Source organism: Amblyomma americanum, chromosome 1 (genome assembly GCF_052857255.1).
Source record: "Amblyomma americanum isolate KBUSLIRL-KWMA chromosome 1, ASM5285725v1, whole genome shotgun sequence".
NCBI classification, from domain to species: domain Eukaryota; kingdom Metazoa; phylum Arthropoda; class Arachnida; order Ixodida; family Ixodidae; genus Amblyomma; species Amblyomma americanum.
In genome coordinates, this window is record NC_135497.1 from 147,079,836 (window position 1) to 147,102,182 (window position 22,347).

Genomic DNA, 22,347 nt, shown 5'->3' on the forward strand with positions numbered 1-22,347 from the left:
CTACCTCAAGCGCACTTCCTCAAGAAAACACGGGAGGGTTAAAAGAAAAATATACAGCCGCATTTCCAGAATTTTCGGTGGTTTTGGCAAGTTGTGGCTGTACAGATTTCACATAAATACGATGGTTTAAAAGTTGTATTGAGCTTAAATTTAAATTGAGATTATCACAAGTCTAACATCCCTGCTTACTCTGCTTGGAAACAGCGCAGCAGACGGGACCGTCTGCTGCGCTGTTTCCATGCAAAGAATGTACCAACTAGCCCAGCTTACTCCTTTGTTGGATCTGCTTACTCTGCACGACGCCAATAATACTACCAGTTTCACAACGATCTTCTCAAACTCCTTGTCCGATTATTCATGGGGCGCGAAATATGGCGAATGGGGTGTCATATTAGCTTGCGAGAAACTTTCAGAGAACGAAACGGAGGCCTTTACTATGCGTAAAGTCGCCCGTATTCCATCGCATTTCCTCGGGACGTTGCGTCAAATGCTCGCACGGTACGCGAGTGCGCCGTCTCGAACTCGGCCGCTGCTCCGATATGTGTTGATCGGTATTTGTAGCGCAGATCTTCGGTTGGTCGACCAGTGCGGCATTCTATTTTTTTTTTTTTGCGTTTCTCTGCACGACCAATGTGCGCGTAAATACGGCATAGTGTACTTCTGTCACCGTGTATTATTTGATTTTAACGCGAGGGGTGGCTTTTCACTTCTATTCTCGGTAAAAGAAAACTTGTTACATTCGAGTAAACCCTGTACTTCTCATTACGGCAGCGCACTCGGTGGTGCCAATGCGGCGTACCGGGCAGGCCAGCATGACGCTGCATTTCTAGGAACTATAGTTGCAGAGCGAATATGCCGAGCAACGCCCGGAAGAGTCTTCCTTTTCATGAAACTAGGGGTCACCAGTGCACCTGGAACGCAGCCGAGTTTCCCGACGAAGCTGTGGATAGGGAAGCATGTAACCGATCACGTGTGCGCAGCATAGCGCGCGAGGTATAGATCCTAGAGCTGTTTTGCCTCATATACAGTCGAAAAAATGGATATATCGAGCTGGGAGGGGATCGCCAAGTAGTCTGATTTATCGATAATTCGATATATAAAAAAAATGGGAATACGTTGCATCCACGCTAGTGACGCGCTTCTTGCAGCGCACCGCTCGCAATGCGTTGGTAGGCGTAACTATAACCCGCTTCGCATCGAAGCCGCAGCGGACGGTTCTTTAGAACAATCCACTAGATTTCTGATCCTGTTACGAGTGGACTATAAATAGAATAATCCCTCATTTAAATTAGGGTACAGTTCATTCCGCAGCTAAGCAAGATCCGCCGCTAGGCTTCAGTTAGGTTGGCTTCACCGGATTACAGCGATGTGGCGTGGCAAATGAGTACGCGCGACCGAAGGCCACCCTCAAACACACCTCGTCACACAGTTTCTCAGCGCTAACGTTGTCCCACCCGTTTCCGCGCGCGAAAAGTGATCGGAAGGCGCCACTTGCAGGGGCACGGCGCGCGCAGTTCGATATATCGAACGACTGGCGAAATTGGAGTTGGAATCTGTTCCGATACAGCCAATAATTCGAAATATGCGGATTTGATATATCCGTGGTCGACTGTATTGTCAACTGAATGGAGTATGGGCGACATATAATGATGCGAAGGAGTTGAGATCCGCACGTGGAGAAGTGACAACATTGGTCCTGGAATGAGCTGGAGAGCTACCGCGCCTTTCATTTCCTCGAACGGCCCCGCCGCTGCAAAATGAGCTCCCCAAATGTCCAACGAGCGGCCGTCTCGACGTTGTGAGCGAACAGCGCTCATCTGGCCCCCGTGAGGAGCTGATGCTCGTCTCGCTTTTTAGTAGCATATGTCAACTGTAGGGAAAGGCCGCCCCATATTTCCGCGCCAATTGTGACCTAGGGACGCCCTGCAGTCAACGTGTTAGTGCGCCATCACTTTACAGATATATAACATGATTCTTGTTTTTGAACGCATCTTGTGTATAAAAAGCTGTTCCGCCGATCCGAAGCTATAGCTTCGGCGGATATATTAGTCTGCGCGATTTTTGTCATTTATTATAGGCGATTACGTCCGGTGTGTCAACCAGGCAACCGCGCCTGCGGGTGAACTTGATAAACAACCAAAATAAGCTCAGGTTTATGTTTTTTTTTATTTCCGAAAAAAATGATGCAAGTATTGGCAGACATATTTGTCCTTTTGGCCACTCGAGGTGCTGCCAGCCCCTTCGCTGTCCGCTTCCCCTTCGTTACATGACATCAATACTACAGCGGTCGAACAGCATGCAGCTGGGCAGGCTGCTGGGCGTGAACCTGCACTTTTTGGCAATTATCTGCGGGGTAAATTGTGGCGCTGCCAAATCACACAGTGAGTACGATGGTGGTGGTGCTCGTGCACGATCGTATTGCACGAGCACGGCACGTCGCCACTGTACCATAGTGGTCCTGCAGGGAAGAGCAGCACCAAAATGTAGGCTTGGAAGGCAAGCTCAGTTGGTGCAGTAACTGTGCGGAAATTTGGCGGTGGCTCTAAGCATTCCGTAAAGTCGTCTTTGCGCAAATTGCAAACATGTGCCGTCTTTGCCAAACGTAACCAGGCAAGCAGGGTGTGTTTCTCGGCCGTGTAGCGGAACGCCCTTCCCTTGAGCACGACCCTTGTTATCGCCTTTCGAGGCGCCTTGATCTTCGGGGATGCCGTAAGGAAGCAGATCTCATTGCCTGGTTACGTCTGGAAACGGCGGTGGGCAATGTAAAGTCTCTTTATTATACTGCGGCCGCCCGTCTGATTGACGAAAAGCTGCTGCGCGCGGGGCAGGGTTCCATTGCTCATATTTCCTCGACTCGCGAGAGAACAAAGAAACAAACGCGCAGTTAGCATGCATCTTCGCACCTAAACGTTGCCCTCCTCCGGAACAGCGTCTGCTATAGAAACTCGGTGTTGAGAAAAAAGCGCCGATTACTTGTGGAGCTGCCTATATATCGTCCTGATGGCACCCGAAAAGGGGACATATAATGGCGTCCTTGCGTTAACTAGGCTGCGGCTGCTGCATAGTAGCTAAAAATAGGAACAAGTGCGCGCAGCTGTCGGCGACTGTTGACCTGCGCCTCGGAAGTCGCTGCATGACACATTCGTAAGGTCACCTGCACATCATCACAGAGGCGCCCGTTGGTGTGCTGAAAGCTTTGACACGTGGGCGAACCCCGAACAAAATAGGAACGGGCGCTTGTGACAGCAGGCCGTGTAGTTTCCGCTTTTAACCGAATCCCCCCCGGTAGACGGTATATGGAATCGTTTAAAACCGAAAAGCACCGGTTTCAGGGCATGTTGAGGCCAGCCGGCAGGCCGTTTCCGCTGAGAAACTCCCCTACTCCTTTCCTTGTGAAATTCGCGCACAGAAGTGCCGAGTAGGCTCTCATAACAACATCTCCGATATTTTGAACTCACTTGGACGGGAGTATGTCGCCCCCAGGTCCTTTATTACCTTCAAGGAACGTAGTGAGCATGGCCGAGCACAGACAGCCGACTCGATTCTAGGAAAGCTTTTTTTTTTTTTTTTGCCATGAGTAGCGAGTTTTACTCGTCGATGCGTGGAACCATCGTTTTTAATATACTGCGAAAATGCTTAGAAGGGGCATCGATGTGGAGACAAATTCTCCTCTCTTACCGTCGTCGCATACTCCGTACACACATTCTTCGTTTTATCATTAATTCAGTCGGTTCACCGGAGCATTTCAACTGATTACTTCATAAGTGCTGGATTGATTTTCTCCATTTTATCTTCCTCGTGACGCGACCGGCCTTGCAGAGCCGGTGGTGGTCCGGACGGAGTTTCGCCCTTGTTATCGTCGGCCGACGCCCCCCGGAAACCTGAGGTGCACACGAGGACCGCAGATACGGTGTTCCGTCCCACGAAGGTAATCTGCGGCAGTGGAAGGCAGTGCGCGTTCGACGAATCCTCTCCTCGAGTTCCTGCAGCTCCCCGACCTTCCTCGTGTCACCATGCAGGAAGCTTGCACAATGGGGGGCAACGCGGTGCGAACGTTCCCGTGCGCTATCACCTTACCGCATTCAGCACTTTTTTTTCTTTGTTGCGAAAAATGCTTATGCGGCTCGCTGATGGCAGGGCAGGGGTTACTGAAGATAGCGAGTTCTATAATTATCTGTAAGATGATGCAACGTGCACGATATAGGGCTTTGATTATGCAAGCTGTCAATCTGGCGACAAAGTGCGCGTGAAAGTGTCTGGTGTGCAAAGTCTAATGAATACAACTGTACGGCGCTGTTTGGAAAGTACCACGTCGTGTGGATCTAGCCGTCATATCTCCGCTGTGTAATGACAGTTGCCGGAGTGCAGCTGATGCTCGCAAACCTCAGATGACGTCCGCACATGGGACTTAGTCGTTAGAAGGAAAACAAACAAGCTGGTTTCACAGCGTGAAGCGGGGCAGAAACAATGTATTCATGTTCTATGATCCAGAAATAATAAGGAAAGAAAATAGTAGTGCGTCCATCGAAGCAAGTACGTAGCAAGAAACGCCGCCCTGGATTGTTACAATAATAATAATTGTTTTTTTGAGGACAGGAAATGGCGCGGTATCTGTCTCATATATCGTTGGACACCTGAACCGCGCCGTAAGGGAAGGGATAAAGGAGGGAGTGAAAGAATAAAGGAATAAAGATGTGCCGTAGTGGAGGGCTTCGGAATAATTTCGACCACCTGGGGTTCTTTAACGTGCACTGACATCGCACAGCACAGGGCCCCTTAGCGTTTTTCCTCCATAAAAACGCAGCCGCCGCGGTCGGGTTCGAACCCGGGAACTCCGGATCAGTAGTCGAGCACCCTAACCACTGAGCCGCCGCTGCGGGTTGGATTGTTGCAAAATGTTGCTATTTAAAAGATGAGAAAGCTGCAGTTTCATGCATACAGCGCGTTTGAAGAGGCTATACTCTTCTGCAGCAGTTCTGTGCTACGTCTCCGAGTTGTGCGTCGTGTCGTTTCATGTATACATACAACGGTAATCGACGTCCCATGAGCATTTTTTTTTATTTTAACGATATCTTTATAGACCCGCTGCGGTGGCTCAGTGGTTAGGGCGCGCGGCTACTGATCCGGAGTTCCCGGGTTCGAACCCGACCGCGGCGGCTGCGTTTTTATGGAGGAAAAACGCTAAGGCGCCCGTGTGCTGTGCGATGTCAGTGCACGTTAAAGATCCCCAGGTGGTCGAAATTATTCCGGAGCCCTCCACTAAGGCACCTATTTCTTCCTTTCTTCTTTCACTCCCTCCCTTATCCCTTCCCTTACGGCGCGGTTCAGGTGTCCAACGATATATGAGACAGATACTGCGCCATTTCCTTTCCCCCAAAACCAATTATTAATTATTATTAAAATCGTTAGTTCGGATCCTCGCAGGAAGAAAAATAAAATTACGTGCAACCTGAATATTTTTTCAGTGATTGTATGCAAACTTTTCTGTTGGAAGCAGTGCAAAAGGATTTTTGGTTCGTATGATTTCGCGACAAAAAAATCGCGCGAACATTGTTAAAAAAGTAATGCAGTCCAATAAGGGCAGTTCTAGGACAGCAATGAGACAAGGAATAAGAACTTGAGACAATTTTTTTCTTTTACTACCGTCGAACAAGATTTGTACCTCTCGACCGTTCAGGTAACGTTTAATTGCGGCGTTGAAATCATCTGGAAGTTCGGAAAATTCGAGAAAAAAAAAGGTAACTTTGACGAGGATTTTAAACAAACAACCTAGCCGATTTCCTTAAAAAATTTCCTGAAAGACATTTAGTACGTGGTCATTCTGGATCAAGAAAAAAAAAACGAGGAAAAGTTGTTGCGTTATATTGTTTATAATTCTAAATTCAAAGGTTTAACGCAGACCATATTTCGTTCAATTACCGTTACTGGATATTGCGCGTTAAAAAGAGTAACGGTCACTAATTCGACTTAGAACTTCATTTCAGCATTGTTCTGCTTGTCAGCCCGGTTTTAATTACGTTCAGCATTATAATATAAGTCCTCTGTTTTGCGTAATCTCCCCAGGTTTCGCTAATGCCAGAAAAAAAAAACTGATGGTCGATTTGCGTAGTTAAACCAAATGCGAATTATGTGCGCTAGCAGTTAGGTTTTCCCTTCGGTTCCGGTGTTCACAGATGGCAGTTGTTCGGACAGCGATAATGGGTTAACGTCCATATATGCGGAATTCGCCATTCTTTCCATTCGTAGATCCCTGATTGTATTCCTACCACTCCTGGCGCAGCGGTCAAGATAAGAAGCGCCGCTGCTGTTCTATGGCAGGCACTGCCATCGGTGGTGCTTGGGTTGGATTGCGAACCAGGTTGCTCGTCCCGGCCAGCCTCTTACGATTAAATGAGCTGTTTTTGCACTGCTGCCAACAGAAAAGTTTGCATGCAATTACTGGAAAATATTTAGGTTCCACAAAATCTTCCTTCTTTCTGCTGGAGTCCGAGCTAGCGATTTAGCGAAATCTCAAAAACGGCGTTTTGCACCTCTTGCGATGTACGATTTTTTTTTCCCACAGAAACTACAGCCTTTCTTGCTAAACTAAATGTCATTCCTTCGTGTTGACACATTTGCCCATCACATATAAAAATTTAATTGAAAACAAAAAAATGGTCATGGGATCTCGATTACCGGTATCACCTGAGACGACACAATTTTTAAAAATAGGGTTTTTGAATTAGAGCGCCGAGATTAACCATGTTTTCGAAAATCTAAAAGCTGATATGGATATTTCTTACGGTGGGCTACACGCCTCTGAGTAATTAAGGAGTCTAACAGCAACAGTTAAAAAGTTAACTATTCAATATTAGTTAACCAGCGTGCTAGTTAGCACGTCTTAGCTGTATTCTGGTGTGCTACACCGCTGGCAACGCTATGCCGAAAAAAGCGCTCTTCTAACTGAAAAATCCTACTTTTAAAAATTGTGCAACGTCTCGGGTGAAACACCCTGTATCAAGCCCTGTATATTCAAAGAACAGTGTTTCGAACCTACAATACCTTTCATGGCGTCACTTCCGCTGGTTTAGAAACCTGCAATTAAGACGCTGAGGCGTCTTGGTGGAGCACTCGTGCTGGGCGTTATTGAGTCCACCTCTTCAGGAAGAACATAGGCACTAAAATTCTTGCTAGTCAAGCAAGAGCACATCAGAAAGAAAGGCATAACTTGTACACCTCCGAAGGGCAGTATTTAGCCAGATCTTTTGTTTTATTGCCAAGAGTACGTATCTGGTCGTATATGGTGCACACTGATCTAGTGCTGATATTCTCATTTGTTCGGGTCTCTTTGGGCCATGTCTTCGTCTGTCCTTTTTTTTTGCGATAGGATATTGGCCACGCGGGAAGCCGTGGTCCGGTAGCTTCCGCAGCGGTGCGCGTCAGGCCTGCTCATCAGCAGGAGCAGTTGCAGGCGCAGTCCTTCTCTTCGGCGATGCCCCGCTTCATGCGGCTGGGGCCGTTTCCTGCGAAGAAGGCGTCGGGGTGGGCAAGCGTCATTCGGGCCGCCTTTCGCTCTCGTCGCGCTGACTGCGAGTCGAGCATGCTATAGACAGGAAACTCGGTATTCACGGACACACACTGAGTTGATCTGGCTACGGTTGGACACAAGCCCCGCGAAGGAAGCCCACCAGTCAATGGCGTCGAACGATGTTCATGACGTCGCGGTTAGTCCTGGTTAATCCCCTCTAATGTTAGCGTGACAGGGGATGACAAGCGTTGTGTAGGAGGGCTCTTGGGGAAGCCCTGGAAGTACTCAACTTAGTGGCAGTGAGGACAAGAGCTCCACTCCCCTTCGAGAGGCCTGGAACGCTGAGGCACAAACTAAGCCACTCTGAATGGGCCAGTAACAAACCCGGTTCGCTGAATATATTTCTGGCAAACCGTAATGAAACAGCAACTTATCTGAGAGCCTTATATTCTGACGAACAGCCAGTTGGCAGCGATGTATGAAAGGTTGATTCAGTGAAACTTTCTGCTGAGCGAGTTCGTTCATTGTATGCTATTTGGAAATGCATGTAGCGCGACAGAGATGACAAAAGACGGCGGATGGACGGGACCATCAGCTGTCGCGCTACATGCGTTCCCAAATAGCATAAAGGTCGATTTTACGGCACGTTACGCTGATTGGGGTTGCTCTGAGATAGCCTGTCCTTCGACAGCCTGCTGTATAGGGCTGTAGAACACTGAAAAATAAATGCACACTTTGCGTTATTTCTTCAGTAGTATACGCAGCAGTTGAGATCAACGAGCGACAGTGAAATTCTCGCTGCGCTCAGCCACACATAGCCGTTGCCAGCGGCTCGTCGTTGAAGCACCCCCCCCCCCCCCCCCCCGCCCTCACCAAAAAAAAAAAAAGCAAGCGATAGTGGCGCATACATCACCAAAGCGGCTCCGTCGTTTCAGGAAGCAACACGCTCGCTAGTCGCGTTGACAAATAGGCACGGCGGCGGGTTTGTTTCCGTGTGTCGCGCGGTGAAGCAGATGTTTTCCACGAAGGCGCGCTGGACCAGCGGCGCGCACGTGGCTGCACTGGCGGAACAGGGCCGCTTGCGCGAGGAGAACGGCCTTTTGCGAACGCTTGCTGCCGAAAGCTGCCCGCCTTCGGTAGCGAAGGCTCACGAACGGATTAGGCGTTGAGAGCCCTGCCAGCGCACGTCGTGTGCTACGTTTTGGACAGGGTGCTTCCTCAAGCGCGTGCTAAAGCTTCGCGCCTGTGACGTGCGTTCACTTAAGAGTATGCCGTAGCACCAATAAAAGCGGAGGAGCTTATTATATCTCGACCAGGAGCACAGGGAGGGGGCGACCAACCGGGCTGAAACCACCTCCGTTACAAGGCTTGCCCAAAAGCAACAACTGCGTCGTCTCGAAACTCATAGAAATGTTCTGCTATCAGTATAGTGGACTAGCTAGAATACTGTATTGTAGTTCACTATAGATAGATATATCAGCTAAACTGTATTGTCATACCCCACGGAGTGTGTGTGCGTACGTGCGCGCGCGCGCGCGTTTGTGTGTGTGTGTGTGTGTGTGTGTGTGTGTGTGTGTGTGTGTGTGTGTGTGTGTGTGTGTGTGTGTGTGTGTGTGTGTGTGTGTGTGTGTGTGTGTGTGTGTGTGTGTGTGTGTGTGTGTGTGTGTGTGTGTGTGCGTGCGTGCGTGCGTGCGTGCGTGCGCAAGAAGGGGGGGGGGGCGAAACAGGATTTTACCCGAAAACTAAAAGCTCTAAACATACGTCATAAGACGTTTTTGCGTGTTTCTGTTGGCCCTGAGACTCGTAATAGAGAGCACGGGGGGAAACTCGCAAATGGAAGAACTGTTGGACCTACGCATGCAAATTTTTTGGGGGGTACATTCTTGGGAACGCCCAAACTTGAGAAATGTGCTCGGATTAATGCTTTTAAGCCAATCTTTTGCGTGGATGTACGCGTCATGAACGAGCCGGACTGTCGGGCTGCAACCCACCACAGCTTCGCACAAGCGCATTCATTAATGCGTGTCGCTGCATTGCGCTTATGTTGTGTTTACCTCGCAGTGCAAGCACAGATGCGCAATTCACACCGGGCAGTGACGGAGTGTGGCCGGCAGCAGCCCCTGCACGTACCTTGCCCCGGAGCGGTGGCGCCCAGCGGGGCACGCGGCGTGGTGCTGCCCCCGCGTGGCTCGTCGCGTGTGCCGGTCAGGCAGGAGAAGATCATCCGCTCGCCCGTCAGGTGCACCATGCGCGGCTCGGTGGTCATGTTGCCGAACGGCGTCATCAGCTGCGCGGAGAAACGCGTCTGTGAGGACGCAACGGCACGGAACATTGGCGCCTCAAATGGCACACTGCCACGGTTGAAGTCGCCGCAAGCATCCAGGCGGCTGGGTCTTTCGGGCACCTTCTTGAACGCCCTCTTCTGCTGATGCCGAAGCCAGGAGAAGCGGGTGTTACAGCTTTTCAGTGACCGACAAAATGGTATGCAAATAAGCGTGTATAGCCTTGGTGGAACAAGCTTCCAAGTGAACTCAAACATAGTAAAACTCTTCCTGAGTCATTGAAGAAATATTATAAACAATGAGTGAAGCCAGCGTTTTTTCTTTTCATGTATTTTTGTGTTTGTATGCGTATGTAAAAGAGGCTTGGTGCTCTGAATATTGTTGCTCTATGTACCCATTTATGTATTTCTAATTTCATGAGCTTTTATATGTATGTAATTAATTTTAGTTATGCCTGCAATTTTCTTTGAAACTGAATTTCATGGATCCCAACTAGCTTTTAGCTAGGGATCTAGATGTCTTCACAAGCATGCCTTGTATGAATGTTGAGAAATAAAATTGAATCAATCAATCAATCAATCAATCAAAAGTTTTCGGGCCACAGAGATTCCGTTTGGCCCATGTACAGTTAAAACTCGATTTAACGAAGTGAAGAGCAACCACGAATTAGTTCGTTAAATCGAGAAATTCGTAAAATCGAGGTAGGAATTTTTTGCCCTTCGAAATCTAAAATCAATACGGCGGCACCCAAAAAGCTACCGCGGCATCGCATTTGCCGACAACCCGCAGCTGCGCGTATGAAAAGTCCATGAAAGCAGCCCGAATCACTGGAGCGTGAAAGTGCCATATGGTAAAACGGATTCGAAGTCAAGGTGGCAAGCGCCGCCGACTGCCGAGTCCTTTGTTCCGCGCAGCGGCTCGGCTTGCAGCCTCGTCGAAAACAAAACCAGGGCCCTGACTTGGGCGCCTAGATGTTACTGCTGGCACGCTGCCAACAAGCTGCGAGGCATCGTGGGAAAAATAACTGAGAAATCGCCTTTTTTTTTTTTGCTCATATATTCCCGGAAAAACTTCGTTAAATAAGGTTTACTGGTCGTTTGTTTCGTTATATCGGATTACTGAGCACACTGAACCGTAAGGGCAATTCCTAGGGAATCAAAATTTCTTCGTTAGATCGGGAACTTCGTAAAATCGGGTTTCGTTATATCGAGTTTTAACTATAGTTACGGCACACCAGAAGTTACAAATCACCGGACGGGAGGGGGAACACTCGTCGCCGCCCTTCCGAACGCTTCGTTCGTAGGGCCGGGTGCTGCTGAAAAGCAAACCCCTCTGGGGCCCGAAACTTTTTCAACAAGGCTGCGCCTGTGCTGGGCGGGCTTTTCTCCGTGGGGTCAGTCAGGCTCACTATTCGGCACCAACGCTAGAGGGTGCCGACGCCCAGAATGCCATCCACACGACTTACGCCAAAGGATATGATGCAGTCTTCGATGTGGATCATGCGTTGCGCGATTCGCTCTAGAGCGAACGATTTTGCCGTCTCATCCTTTACAGCCACTTGGGGTGGCAGAATCCCATCACTCAATCATTAGTAGGCCCATGGTGTATACGTGTCGCTGAGATAATTTCGTAGAGCCGTTGGGGGCGTTAAAATGACGTCGTCTACATTTACAAGAAAGGAGTGACATTATGCGCAATTAACGCTTTGGAGGCCGGCTCTTCGCTGTGGGCACACCAAAGCGGAGCATACTTTATCTCTCAGGTATTTTTCAAACACCGCACAAACCTTGAAAAAGCCCTTTGAACGTTCCTTTTGGCGCCTTTGCGCAGTGACAACACTGTCCCTCTCGGCTTGTTTTCCTCGCTTCCTGTTACTACTCATTATCATCTCATATTCTTGGTTTTCTTTTTTCTTTTGGAACCGGAGCTTGCGTGCGTCATTTCCTCTAGCGCGGCAGTTACAGCTCGTTCATTCATTTTTTTCTTTTTCGCACTACTGAACAACGCATCCTCCTATGCTCTTCTGCAGCGGCCGTGGACAGCTGGCGCACAGCGCTTATTGGAGATGGCGCCGTTCCAGAAGCGAGCATTTAATAACTCACTTGTTCAACGAGAAAGCGCGTTGTCACAAGATGAGCCTCAATCCGATCCATCTCATGGGGCCATCCTCTAAAGGCAAATGATCGCGGATAAAAGTTTATTCCGAGAATAAGAAAGGACGCTTGGGCCCTAAGCCGGCGGTCGCTGCGACACGGTGCTCCATATAGAACTGAAATTCGTAAGCGCATGGAGTTGGCCTTAGTTGGTTTTCCGTTGAAGCGAATTTAGCGCAGAAACATAACACGAGAGGGAACAGCAGTCAACACGAGCGCTCAATGGAGAACTTAATTTACTCCGGCGGGAGTTGGGAGTGGGGGGGATTTGGGTCGGAAGGAAGAATTCAGGGGACGGGCTTGGCCTCGATCATTCTTCAGACAAGAAGTGAGGATTGTGTTTGTTGGTCAGGCAACAAGCCAGGAGTCCGGGATTCCCTCCCCTTTCCTCCACGGAATAATTCGTTGCCACACACTGTCGCAGTGCCGGATATCGCTCAGCAGCAGCTTTAGGTATACCTTGCAGGTCTCGCGTACGGCACTTCAGGAGTCGTACGTGGCGTCCCTTACTATCTTCGGGGCGCAGTTTTTATCTGTGGATATTTGCCTAGTGAAAACGGCCTCTGCTTTGGCTGCGCCATGCCAAAAACCACGTGGACGGGTGTGCATGGCACGCCCTCTTTGCAATCGAGATCGTCGTCTGCAGCGCCGTTCAATGCCGCTCTGTTCTGTTGCCAAGTGCGAGACCGCGGCCTCGGCCCCGAAGGCTTCTCTACTTCCCCAGTGTGGCCTAGGTTCTGGCTTTAGTGCGTGGTTATCGTAGTAATAAAAGGAACAAAGAACACTAACTCGTCTAAAATTTAACCGTAAAGTCCGGTATGTGTGGCGCCCCCCTCTTCCATTATTTTATAACGGTCTATTCTTTGCTTAAACTAGATAATTTACTGTTATGCAAGCAAACATATCTTGCATAATGTTAGGAGAGAACAGGTCGGTGAAATATCGCCTCCTGCGAAGTCGGGACGGCAATGAGCGACTGGTTTGTAGGAAAGAAAACGAATAAAAGAAAAAACCTTTTCTTTGTAGTCAGAGTCTCAACACAGTCGGTGGGCTATTCAATTTCATCCATACAGACCCCACCGCGGGAATTTCGTCAGTCTTAAAGTGTGTGTGGTGTGCGCGCGTTATGGCTGCGCGCTGGCCCGTGCCATCTTGAAAAGGCCGTTTACCGATTTGAAAAATAAAAATAACCGTCGGTCGAACTAAAATAGTTTACACGCACATGCAAAATAAAAAAATTAAGTCGACATCATTATCGTGAAGAACGGTCTACCTTAACACTCACTGTTGTGAAATGAAATAACCTGTCGATGTCAGTGACGGCGGATGCTTGAATCAATGATGCCTGCTGCACCTATTCAAATAGCGAACACCCAAAAACCTCACAGCGCACTATGGTATTGATCTCTTTGGCTGCTTTTGCATAGCTGCTGTATTCAAAACCAGAACGCATACAGATGCTTTTTTTTCTGCAACAGCGATTTTAGGCGTAAACAAGCGCGATAGCGCCACGTGTGCATGCAGTGGCCACGTTTCACGTGCTGTCACAGAGACGAAGCTCCGATATCCCAGCGCAGGCCCAGTTTTTGGGGTGCTATGTGGCAGTGCGGCAACGGCAAGATGTGACAGATACAATGAAGGCCTCAATGAAGCGTTTCACGCAACTTGGCCAAGGAAAGTGTGGCCTGTTTTAATCGTGCCTCTATAGGTTCGCGTATACACGAGCCTCGCGCTCAGAAAAGAAGAAAGGGACTGGCCATCGTTGGTGTTGGACATTACACGCAATTCAATAGCCGGTGGTGACCGTGGTCGCGCTTTTTCACTCTCCCTGCAAGCGGCAATAACGGCAAGAGAGATGCAGCCGGAAGCTCCGATTGTAGTCAAGTGTTTGCATTCGCCGGTTTTCCTTACACGGCTTCGTTCAACGGCCTCGTGCGCAGCGTTTATCGTCACCGCGGGCACAAAGGCTCGTCGTCATAAGTAGCTTGTCCACATCAAGAGCACTTGCACTTGCGCGTACAGGAGACAGCACAAGGCTACTTGACACGGAAGCTGTACAGTTAGCCGCCGCAGTGGCTCAGCGGTTATGGCGCTCTCGGCTGCTGGCCCGAAAGACGCGGGTTGGATCCCGGCCGCGGCGGTCGAATTTCGATGGAGGCGAAATTCCAGAGGCCCGCGTGTACTGTGCGAGGTCAGTGCACGTTAAAGAACCCCAGGTGGTCGAAATTCCCGGAGCCCTTCACTACGGCGTCTCTCATAGCCTGAGTCGCTTTGGGACGTTAAACCCCCATAAACCAAACCAAACCAAGCTGTGCAGTTATGTTCACAATTTCGGGATGCGAGTTGTGAGTCAGTGTAATGAAGCGCCCGCCTCAATATACATATGTGCGCTGAAGTGGGCCGTGCACGCCTAATAAATGAATGAATTTTGACGCACGTCGTAGTTATACCTAGACTACGAAGGACGTCTCATTGGAGGGCTCCGTTCTCGAACGCTTCTTCATTTCGGCTATGCATGTAAACGTTGCGGCCGCTGTCGGGAATCGAAGCCGGGATTTCGTGCTCAGCCACAGAATGGCACGTATACCAACTGAGCTGTGGTGTAGGCTTGTTCATGACTGAAACTGATTGGAAGGACGGCGCGAAATAGACTGGGGCAAAGAAGGCAGGTGAGAGCAATGCGACCGGTGCCGCTTACTATACTGAGGTTTATTCGCCCGAACACTTGCATTTCAGGATACAAACGGAATATCTTCGCAATGACGCTAGCTTTGGGCAGCTGGCATCACAAGGCTACTTTGCACAAAAGTCATACTATTTTATCTCACGTATATAGTGTTCGAATTTTTTAGCGTCTTGTTCGCTTTGGACAAGTACGCGTGTGTGCATGGCTTCGCGTTCCTGGTGTTGTTGATTTTTGTTTTGGTACACTTGGATAGTCTTGGGACTCAGTCCTTTGATCTGATTTTTTTTTCGTCTCTAGTGATGTGCTTTCATGCGTGGAATTGTTTTAACCCGTCTTGCAGTGACGCCACGAATGTGTATTGTGATTGGTGGTTTTTAAGTTTTGGCGAATGACCTCTGTGATGCAGCTCGGTTCTATCAGAAGAATGGGAGAGTTTGGGTGAATAAACCTCAGCTGTAAGCGGCACCGGTCCCGCTGCTGTAATGCGCCTCCTTTGTCCCTGTCTCGTTTGCGCCGTCCTTAGAGTCAATTTGAGTTATGAACGAACTATCCCAAACCAAAGTGCTACTTGCTCATGATTTTGTGGACCTATGCAATCGTTCACGCGAATCACTCGCTAAATTCTGGCCCGCCCTATGCTACAGGCTGATGTTAACAACGCATAACGTAGACGGGACACGAGAAGAGACCCACCGCGGTGGCTCAGTGGTTAGGGCGCTCGGCTACTGATCCGGAGCTCCCGGGTTCGAATCCGACCGCGACGGCTGCGTTTTTATGGAGGAAAAACGCTAAGGCGCCCGTGTGCTGCGCGATGTCAGTGCACGTTAAAGATCCCCGGGTGGTCGAAATTATTCCGGAGCCCTCCACTACGGCACCTCTCTCTTGCTTTTTTCTTTCACTCCCTCCTTTATCCCTTCCCTTACGGCGCGGTTCAGGTGTCCAACGATATGTGAGACAGACATACTGCGCCATTTCCTTTCCCCCCAAAACAATTATTATTATTATTATTACACTAGAAGAGAAGCACACACAGCGAGCCCAGGGTGCTGTAATGGCTATTCTACACGTCGCTACAAACGCGATAGCCAGATGGTACCGCGGCGACCGGGAGGTCTTGTTCTAAACCTCAGTCGTTTTTGTTTGCTGTGCGGCGTTACCGTTCCCAAAGTAACAGCCAGGCGCCCTCGTTCGGCACCTCTCTGACCGCCACACCGCAACGTGAGAGCAGACTGCACGACTGCCGCCAGCCGTGACTGGGGCCGTACCGGCACGCGCCTTGCGGCTGCAGCGAGCGGATCGACTCTGTGCCGTCAGCTCTTTTTCTCGTCCCGTGCGAGCGGCGGCCGAAGAGCCCGGCCTCGGGTCATGCGCTGCCTGACGAGCGGTTGCGGCATTCCGCGGCCGGCGCGCGGAAAGACCGTACCCGCGCTCGCTGCCGAACAAAGGGCGCCAGCTGCACGCCTTATCTTGGAGAAATGGCAGCTGTCGAGTGCCGACGCGGTCCGCGCACCAAACGAGGGAGAGGCGCGACCATCGCCTTTTGTAGCGTCTCGCCAGATAAGACCCCTTTGCGCCTGAGCGGAAGCCCCGAGAGGCCTCTGCTTTCGAGGGCGCGCGAAAAGCGCAGTTATGGGCTGCCCCTGCAACTTGGAATCACTTCGCAACAATCTCCGAGTGCGTTCCTCTTTTGGTCGGTGCAGCAAGGGTACTCGGCCTGCATCTCAGTTTCTGCGACGAGCATTGATTGGCCCTGTGCTCCGGCAACAACGCAGTCACCTAATGCGGCTCCAGTGCAGATCTAAATGTTCACAAGTCCGGACGAGAGGCTGCATACATTTTTTTTTTGTACTGCGAAGAAAGGAGGCTGCTGTCCTCGTCAAAAGCACGTGCACTTGTGCACCAACTTTTTTCAGAAGTCTGCCAGGATGATGAGCCGTGAAGCGCAGGCATAGAACTTTGACACTTCAAAACACCGAAAGAGTGTTGACAATGCTTCTCTTCTCCCCACTTGTCCAGAGAAGCGGCATTTTTCCTTTTTTTTTATTTGCTTTTCCGTTACGCACATTGCTCAGCTTAGTGCACCTCTGTGGATGTGCCACATATGAATTGTATAGCTCGTCTAACGCGGCCTTAATTGTTTTAGTTCCCTCATTTTGAGGCGTGTTTGTTCGCTACTTAAGAGCAGTAATTTGAAATGGGAATATCAGTACAAAACAACGCGAAAGACACGGACAAGCAAGTTTGGCGGTAGACGACTGGTACCGCCAGAAGGGTGTGCCGTATGATTTCATCAGTGCTCGTCCCGTCTACTTGCTTGTCCGTGTTTTTTCAACGAATCAGACGCACCAACTAGCTCAACCTTCCGTTTCACTACAGAAAAAAAAAAATAAATTTAGAAACACTCCGTATCTTGCAGCCGAGCATCGTTGTCTGTGCGCTTACGACCGCCGAATTTGTTGCCGCTGAAAGGAAGGTTAGTCAACGTTCGGAAATCAAGGATTGGATTTTCATTTCTCCATTCCGCCTGCTATCCTTTATTTCCGCTGCCCCTACTCAGGTGCTTCGGCATCGATGGCAGATGCCCGGGGCTAGCAAAAATATTTTCCTTCCTCTTTATTATTTTTTAATAAACCACTACTACTACTACTACTACTACTACTACTACTACTACTACTACTACTACTACTACTACTATTCTCAAGGCTGTTCGCTCGTTGGAACGGTGCGTGAATGTCCAGCACCTCTGATATCCCGTGCCGGGCTTTCACAATCGCCGAAGTGGCTGATACGAAACTGAGTTTAACTGTTCATACATACGCGACGCTTTACGATTTCGTTCCCCCCCCCCCCCCCCCTCATTTTTTTTTTCCGTTACCGTGCGCGACCAGCTGAAAGTAGCGCTCGAGGACACGGCGTTCTCAGCAGTGCACGGAACCTAGACGGCGTGAGAAGTCATTCTACGGGTGTGGCATGCATCGTGCCTTCTCTGTGCTGTGCGCAATCAACGAGGGAGGGGGGTCTCTGTCTCGACCCATTACGATTTTGATTTGTGTAGTCAGCATTCCTATCTTCCTGCCTTCTGTCTACCGTGTGCGTTTTAACACAGTTCTCACTCATTCGAATTATGCGTACGTGCACTGCTGTGCCTGCACAAAGGGGCCACATGCGGTAGGCAAACGACGCAACGAAACACAATCGTGCTACTTGCGTGCATCCGCGTAAAAACGGGTAATTCGTAAAACTTCCGACGCCGTCACTCCCTGCTCCGGAAAATCCTGGGCTCTCTCTGTTTCCTCAGGCACAAATGGCGCAGGCAGAGGCACTTTATTTATTATTATTATTATTATTATTATTATTATTATTATTATTATTATTATTATTATTATTATTATTATTATTATTATTATTATTTTACAAAGCCTCACGATAATTTGTTTCCTCAGGCACTGTCGCTCCCGTGCACTGAACACCTGCTGCGCGCTTTTTCCGGGCATCCGTGGAGCGCGATTGCGTCACACGAAAGGCGCCTCGGCCGCCCTGCATGGGTCCGAAGTACGAGGGGGGCGATAACACGGCGGATTCTCGTGAATGCCCCCTTATCACCAATTAGCTGCCGCTTTTAAAGAGGCTCCTCCGAAACCCAATGCTCGTGGCACAATGGGTACGGCAGCACCGATGCAGAGGCCGCGTACCTGTACGCAAGCTCTTATCGACCTCGTGTGCACCAGTGACGCCAATTGATGGCCAAAAAGAACTCGCTGAATGGTGCAGAAAATGAGCTCGTCGCATAAGTACTTTTCTCCGTACGGAATTCCTCCTGTTGCTGTGCGTGCTATGGCTTCACGCTCTAAAATAGGAGAGACAGCACACAAAGACGTATACTGTCGCGATACAAAGAAATGCCACCAGCGCGGCGCCTATACGGACTCCGCTGTTTGCATTCATTTCCTCCGTGCATGTACCTTGCTGGTAAGAAAAATGAGCTGCAGTCTTCAATGATTCTATTATGGACGACTCAATCTTTTTCTTAGCACCCAGGCACAAGCGCGAAGAAAATAAATGCAAACAGCGGAGCCCGTATACGTGACCGCGCTGTTCGCTTTTCTTTGTATCGCGACAGTTCCGCGACAAGCGCGACTCAACACGGTGAAGCAAAATGCTTTGCTCCTTTTCCTGGTCTAAAAAAAGCGTGACACTGGTTCGGTTATCGATAATTCTGCTACACGTAGTATAAAGCCGACGGTGCGTACGCGGACAATTCTCTGATAGTGAGCGCCTGTGTGTGCTCTATGTATAGTTTCATTCAAAGCCCTCGCGGTGGGAGACGCGACCGGTCTGCGAACTCGTGCAACCGACCTCGCTCCGCGTCGGCCAAGCGGGTTCCTCGCAGCCGAAACTCTTCCACGCGTTTCTTCCGCGTCGCGTGCGATCCTCTGCGACTGCGCCGATTTCAGCGTCGACAGTATTTCTCCGCGCAAAGCGGAGCACCTTGCGCTATGCCTTGCTTCTTCCTTTATTTTTTTTGCTCCTTTCGGAGCAACGGAGGAGCGATAAAAGTAGCGCGACAACGGGAACACAAGAACTGTGACGGCTCGTGCTCGAGTCAGTGCCTCCACCTCCTTATGCCAACACCCTCTCAATGCTAAGGCCTCTCCACCGGCCGCGTGACGTCACGCCAAGGGACCGTGCAGGCCCCGCGCTCCGCGATTTCAGCGCGCCGCGCCCGTCTGCACTATTCGGGTACTGCCGTACGTAGCTGCCTTATAAGTGATTCCTTCATTTTCATTTTTGTCGTTGCTGCAGAAAAGAAATTCGCTAGTTTGTGCGCGCCTTAGGCTATCATTTTATCTGCTTTATATATTTTTTTTATTGCAGAACACCTTATTGTCAAGAAAGTTCGAGCTGCTAATACAGTTTTTTATAATAAACAATTTAGCATACGGCCGCCAATTTCGCATTATTGGTCATTATAATAAAAAATTGATTAGTTAATTTCAATTAATCATCTAATTATTAGGTTCTATCACGTACATGATGTCTGCCGTGCGGTAAAATCCATCCGCACAGACCGCACATGCGTATATCTAGTTGTTAAAGTAGAAGTTCGTGAACATTGAAAAAAAAAACACCGTCTACTGCGCATTGTGTTAGTTTTATTCTGTATTGTGTTTTGCTTAAAGCTTTCACACACAGCAATAATGACACTCACAATAATGTTGCGCTGTTGAGTATTTGTACAGCTAATCTGACCCTTGCAATAAAAAACGACGAGACACCAGCAATGAAGTGTGCGCAAAGCATTTTTATTGCTTGGGAATAAAACTTACTTCTTCTTAAGCGTTGCTGCTTTCCGGGCTGCGGCCTTCTGCTGCGCATTGTCTTGTATGGCATCATTTCTTAGTTTGCAAAAGTTGTTTAGAACAACGTTGGTTGCAACGCGTACTACCAAGCGCAGGAGAGTTTGTGCAGTGTGGCCATTTTCACATGTCTCAATGTCGTGTTCGTCCAGGAGGGAAATCGTCTGTGAAATCACGACACCACGTTGATTTCTACAGGAGAGAAAATCTTCCGCGGTTGCTCCAAAAGACAACTTCTCTGCAACTAGTTTAGTCATCAGTACCATGTGAACTGTGCATGGCTGGGGAAACTTCAGCCCTCCTCTCGACAGGTTAGCTATCATGGCAGTATTTTCCGCTTCGATCTCTCGATTTTCAATCACCAATGTGCTGAAGCAAGCAGAACATGAAAGCTTCTTTAAAGCAGCATGAGCAGCGTATCCTGCAATGTAGACAATAGCATCCATGTCAGAGTGGGCGTGTGTAATATCGTCGTCGCTGACAGCCACAGAAAAGTTGCATGGGACAAGATCCTCACTTACGTCTTCAAACTCTGTTTCCTCGCGTGGAAATGTCAAAAGTTTTTGAAGACGAAGCTTCTTCTCACATTCGTAGAGCTGACGCACGGAAATGTGGTACTGTGATCCTGCCAGCTGGCGGTAACGGCCGAACCGGTCTTCTAGCGCATCCGTCTGAAATTTGCCCAGCAGTACGTACTTGAAGTGAAGTTCTTCTAAGCAGTAGCGCGAGAGTTCTACCAGAGAATAGCATGTCAGTCGCAAAGCACTGTGAGTCTCTTTCGTCAGCGAGCCACTGGTGATGTTTATTCTTGCCCAAGCGTCCAACCAGTCCACAACGCCGCTCAGGAAAGCTAACTGTGTGTCATCAACAGACCTTACAGGGTCTTGCATGCTGTCCCTTAGCCTCTGGCCTTTGCAAGGGGTCTTAACATTGACTATTTGCCACCATGTGAGGATAACGTCAATGAAAAGAGCAGTCGACTCAGCTTGAGGAATCTTGAACGCGGAACCATGTGTCCTGAGGGCATTTGAAACAAACTGATTAATGACGTCGAGAGCGAGCTTTACATTTTGCCGCTCCATTGAGGTTGGATTCACGGCTTTTGCGTTCAGTCTGTAAGCAGCCTTCACAAGCGACGTCTTCTCTGAAGAATAAAGCTGCCGCACAGCTGCGAAAGAAGCAGCTTTCATACGAGGAGGCCCTTCGGGCATTGCTCCACTCAAGTCCATTTCAGGGAAATAGAGGCATGTTCCAGGGTTTTTCTGGTTAATCCAATTGTTCCTAATGCACTTCAAGAGATGCACAGGATCGACCACGTAGAAAAGAGGGCGAGCGTTATCGGCTGGATGGGGATAGACAATGCTCACCTGAGGACTTGTAGCAAATAACGACATCATCTTGCGGTTCAGAGCATTGTTGTCCGTTATCACAGCGATAATTTTGAGCCCCATTTTCTCAACATTAATGATTATGTTCTTAGCATGCTCGTGCAAAATTTCTGCGCTCAGTTTGCTCACAGGTAATATGTGAATGACGTCCTTGTTTGCAGAAAGGAGTGATTGTACCATGAACACATGGGCTGTTGTTGCTGGTTCCGTTGAATGAACCGACGATCCTACTATTGTGCCCCCTTTGTAGTCGAAGTATGGTTTTATGTGGATCTCATCGATCATCAGGGTCACTGTCTTCTCGTGGTCTTTCATTGATTTGACTCGTTCTCGGATGTAGGAGAGACAGTGCGGTTGATTTTGCTCCACAAGAGGGTCAGCTTTGTAATTTGAGCAAACACGGCGCAGTGTGGAAGGATGGGGCAGAATGATTCTTGATGCAGCTCTTGTGAAGTGATATGCGTGAGGAGAAATTGAATTCAAAATACTGGCGAATACCAGCAGCTCTGCGCTATACACATGCTGTTTCGCGAGGAGAAGCTCTATCTGCTCAACCAGAAATTTCAGCAAAGAAGACTGTTCTTTCGTCGTATCACTGTCCTCAATGAGGTCTGCAAGCAGTGAACCGACAAACTGCAATACTTTAGTATGTTTCGACTCTTTCGTCACCTCAGGTATATTATGCAAGCCTATCTCGAGTTCTTCTAGCAGCAAGGACAGGCTGGAGGTGTCGCATACTTGAGCTGGCAGAATCCTGCCTGAAGGAAGCGACAGAAGCTTCACTCCATTCAAGAAAACAGAAAGTGACAGATCAGGGAGAACTACCAAGGCGCATTTCACATTAGGTGAAGGATCATTCTCGATGAGAAGGAACCTAACGCACTGCTCATCGACAGAAACGGTCCAGAATTTCGTGTTGCAGATTCCAGGCAACTTAGATTTGAACTCCTCGTAAGATGAAACTTTGTTTCTTT

General features: G+C 49.1%; 1 protein-coding gene across 1 annotated transcript in view; it reads right to left on the reverse strand.

Annotated features, from left to right (window-relative positions):
* Nucleotides 1-7,230: 7,230 nt before the first annotated feature.
* Msr-110 (DUF3736 domain-containing protein Msr-110) overlaps nt 7,231-22,347 on the reverse strand; it is a 46,858-nt gene continuing 31,741 nt past the window's right edge. Inside the window, exons 5-6 of the mRNA XM_077647222.1 lie at nt 9,638-9,794; nt 7,231-7,502 (exon numbers count right to left, since the gene is read on the reverse strand). Coding sequence (XP_077503348.1) covers nt 7,432-7,502; nt 9,638-9,794 — 228 coding nt within the window. The 3' untranslated portion in view covers nt 7,231-7,431. The remainder of the gene's footprint in view (nt 7,503-9,637; nt 9,795-22,347) is intronic.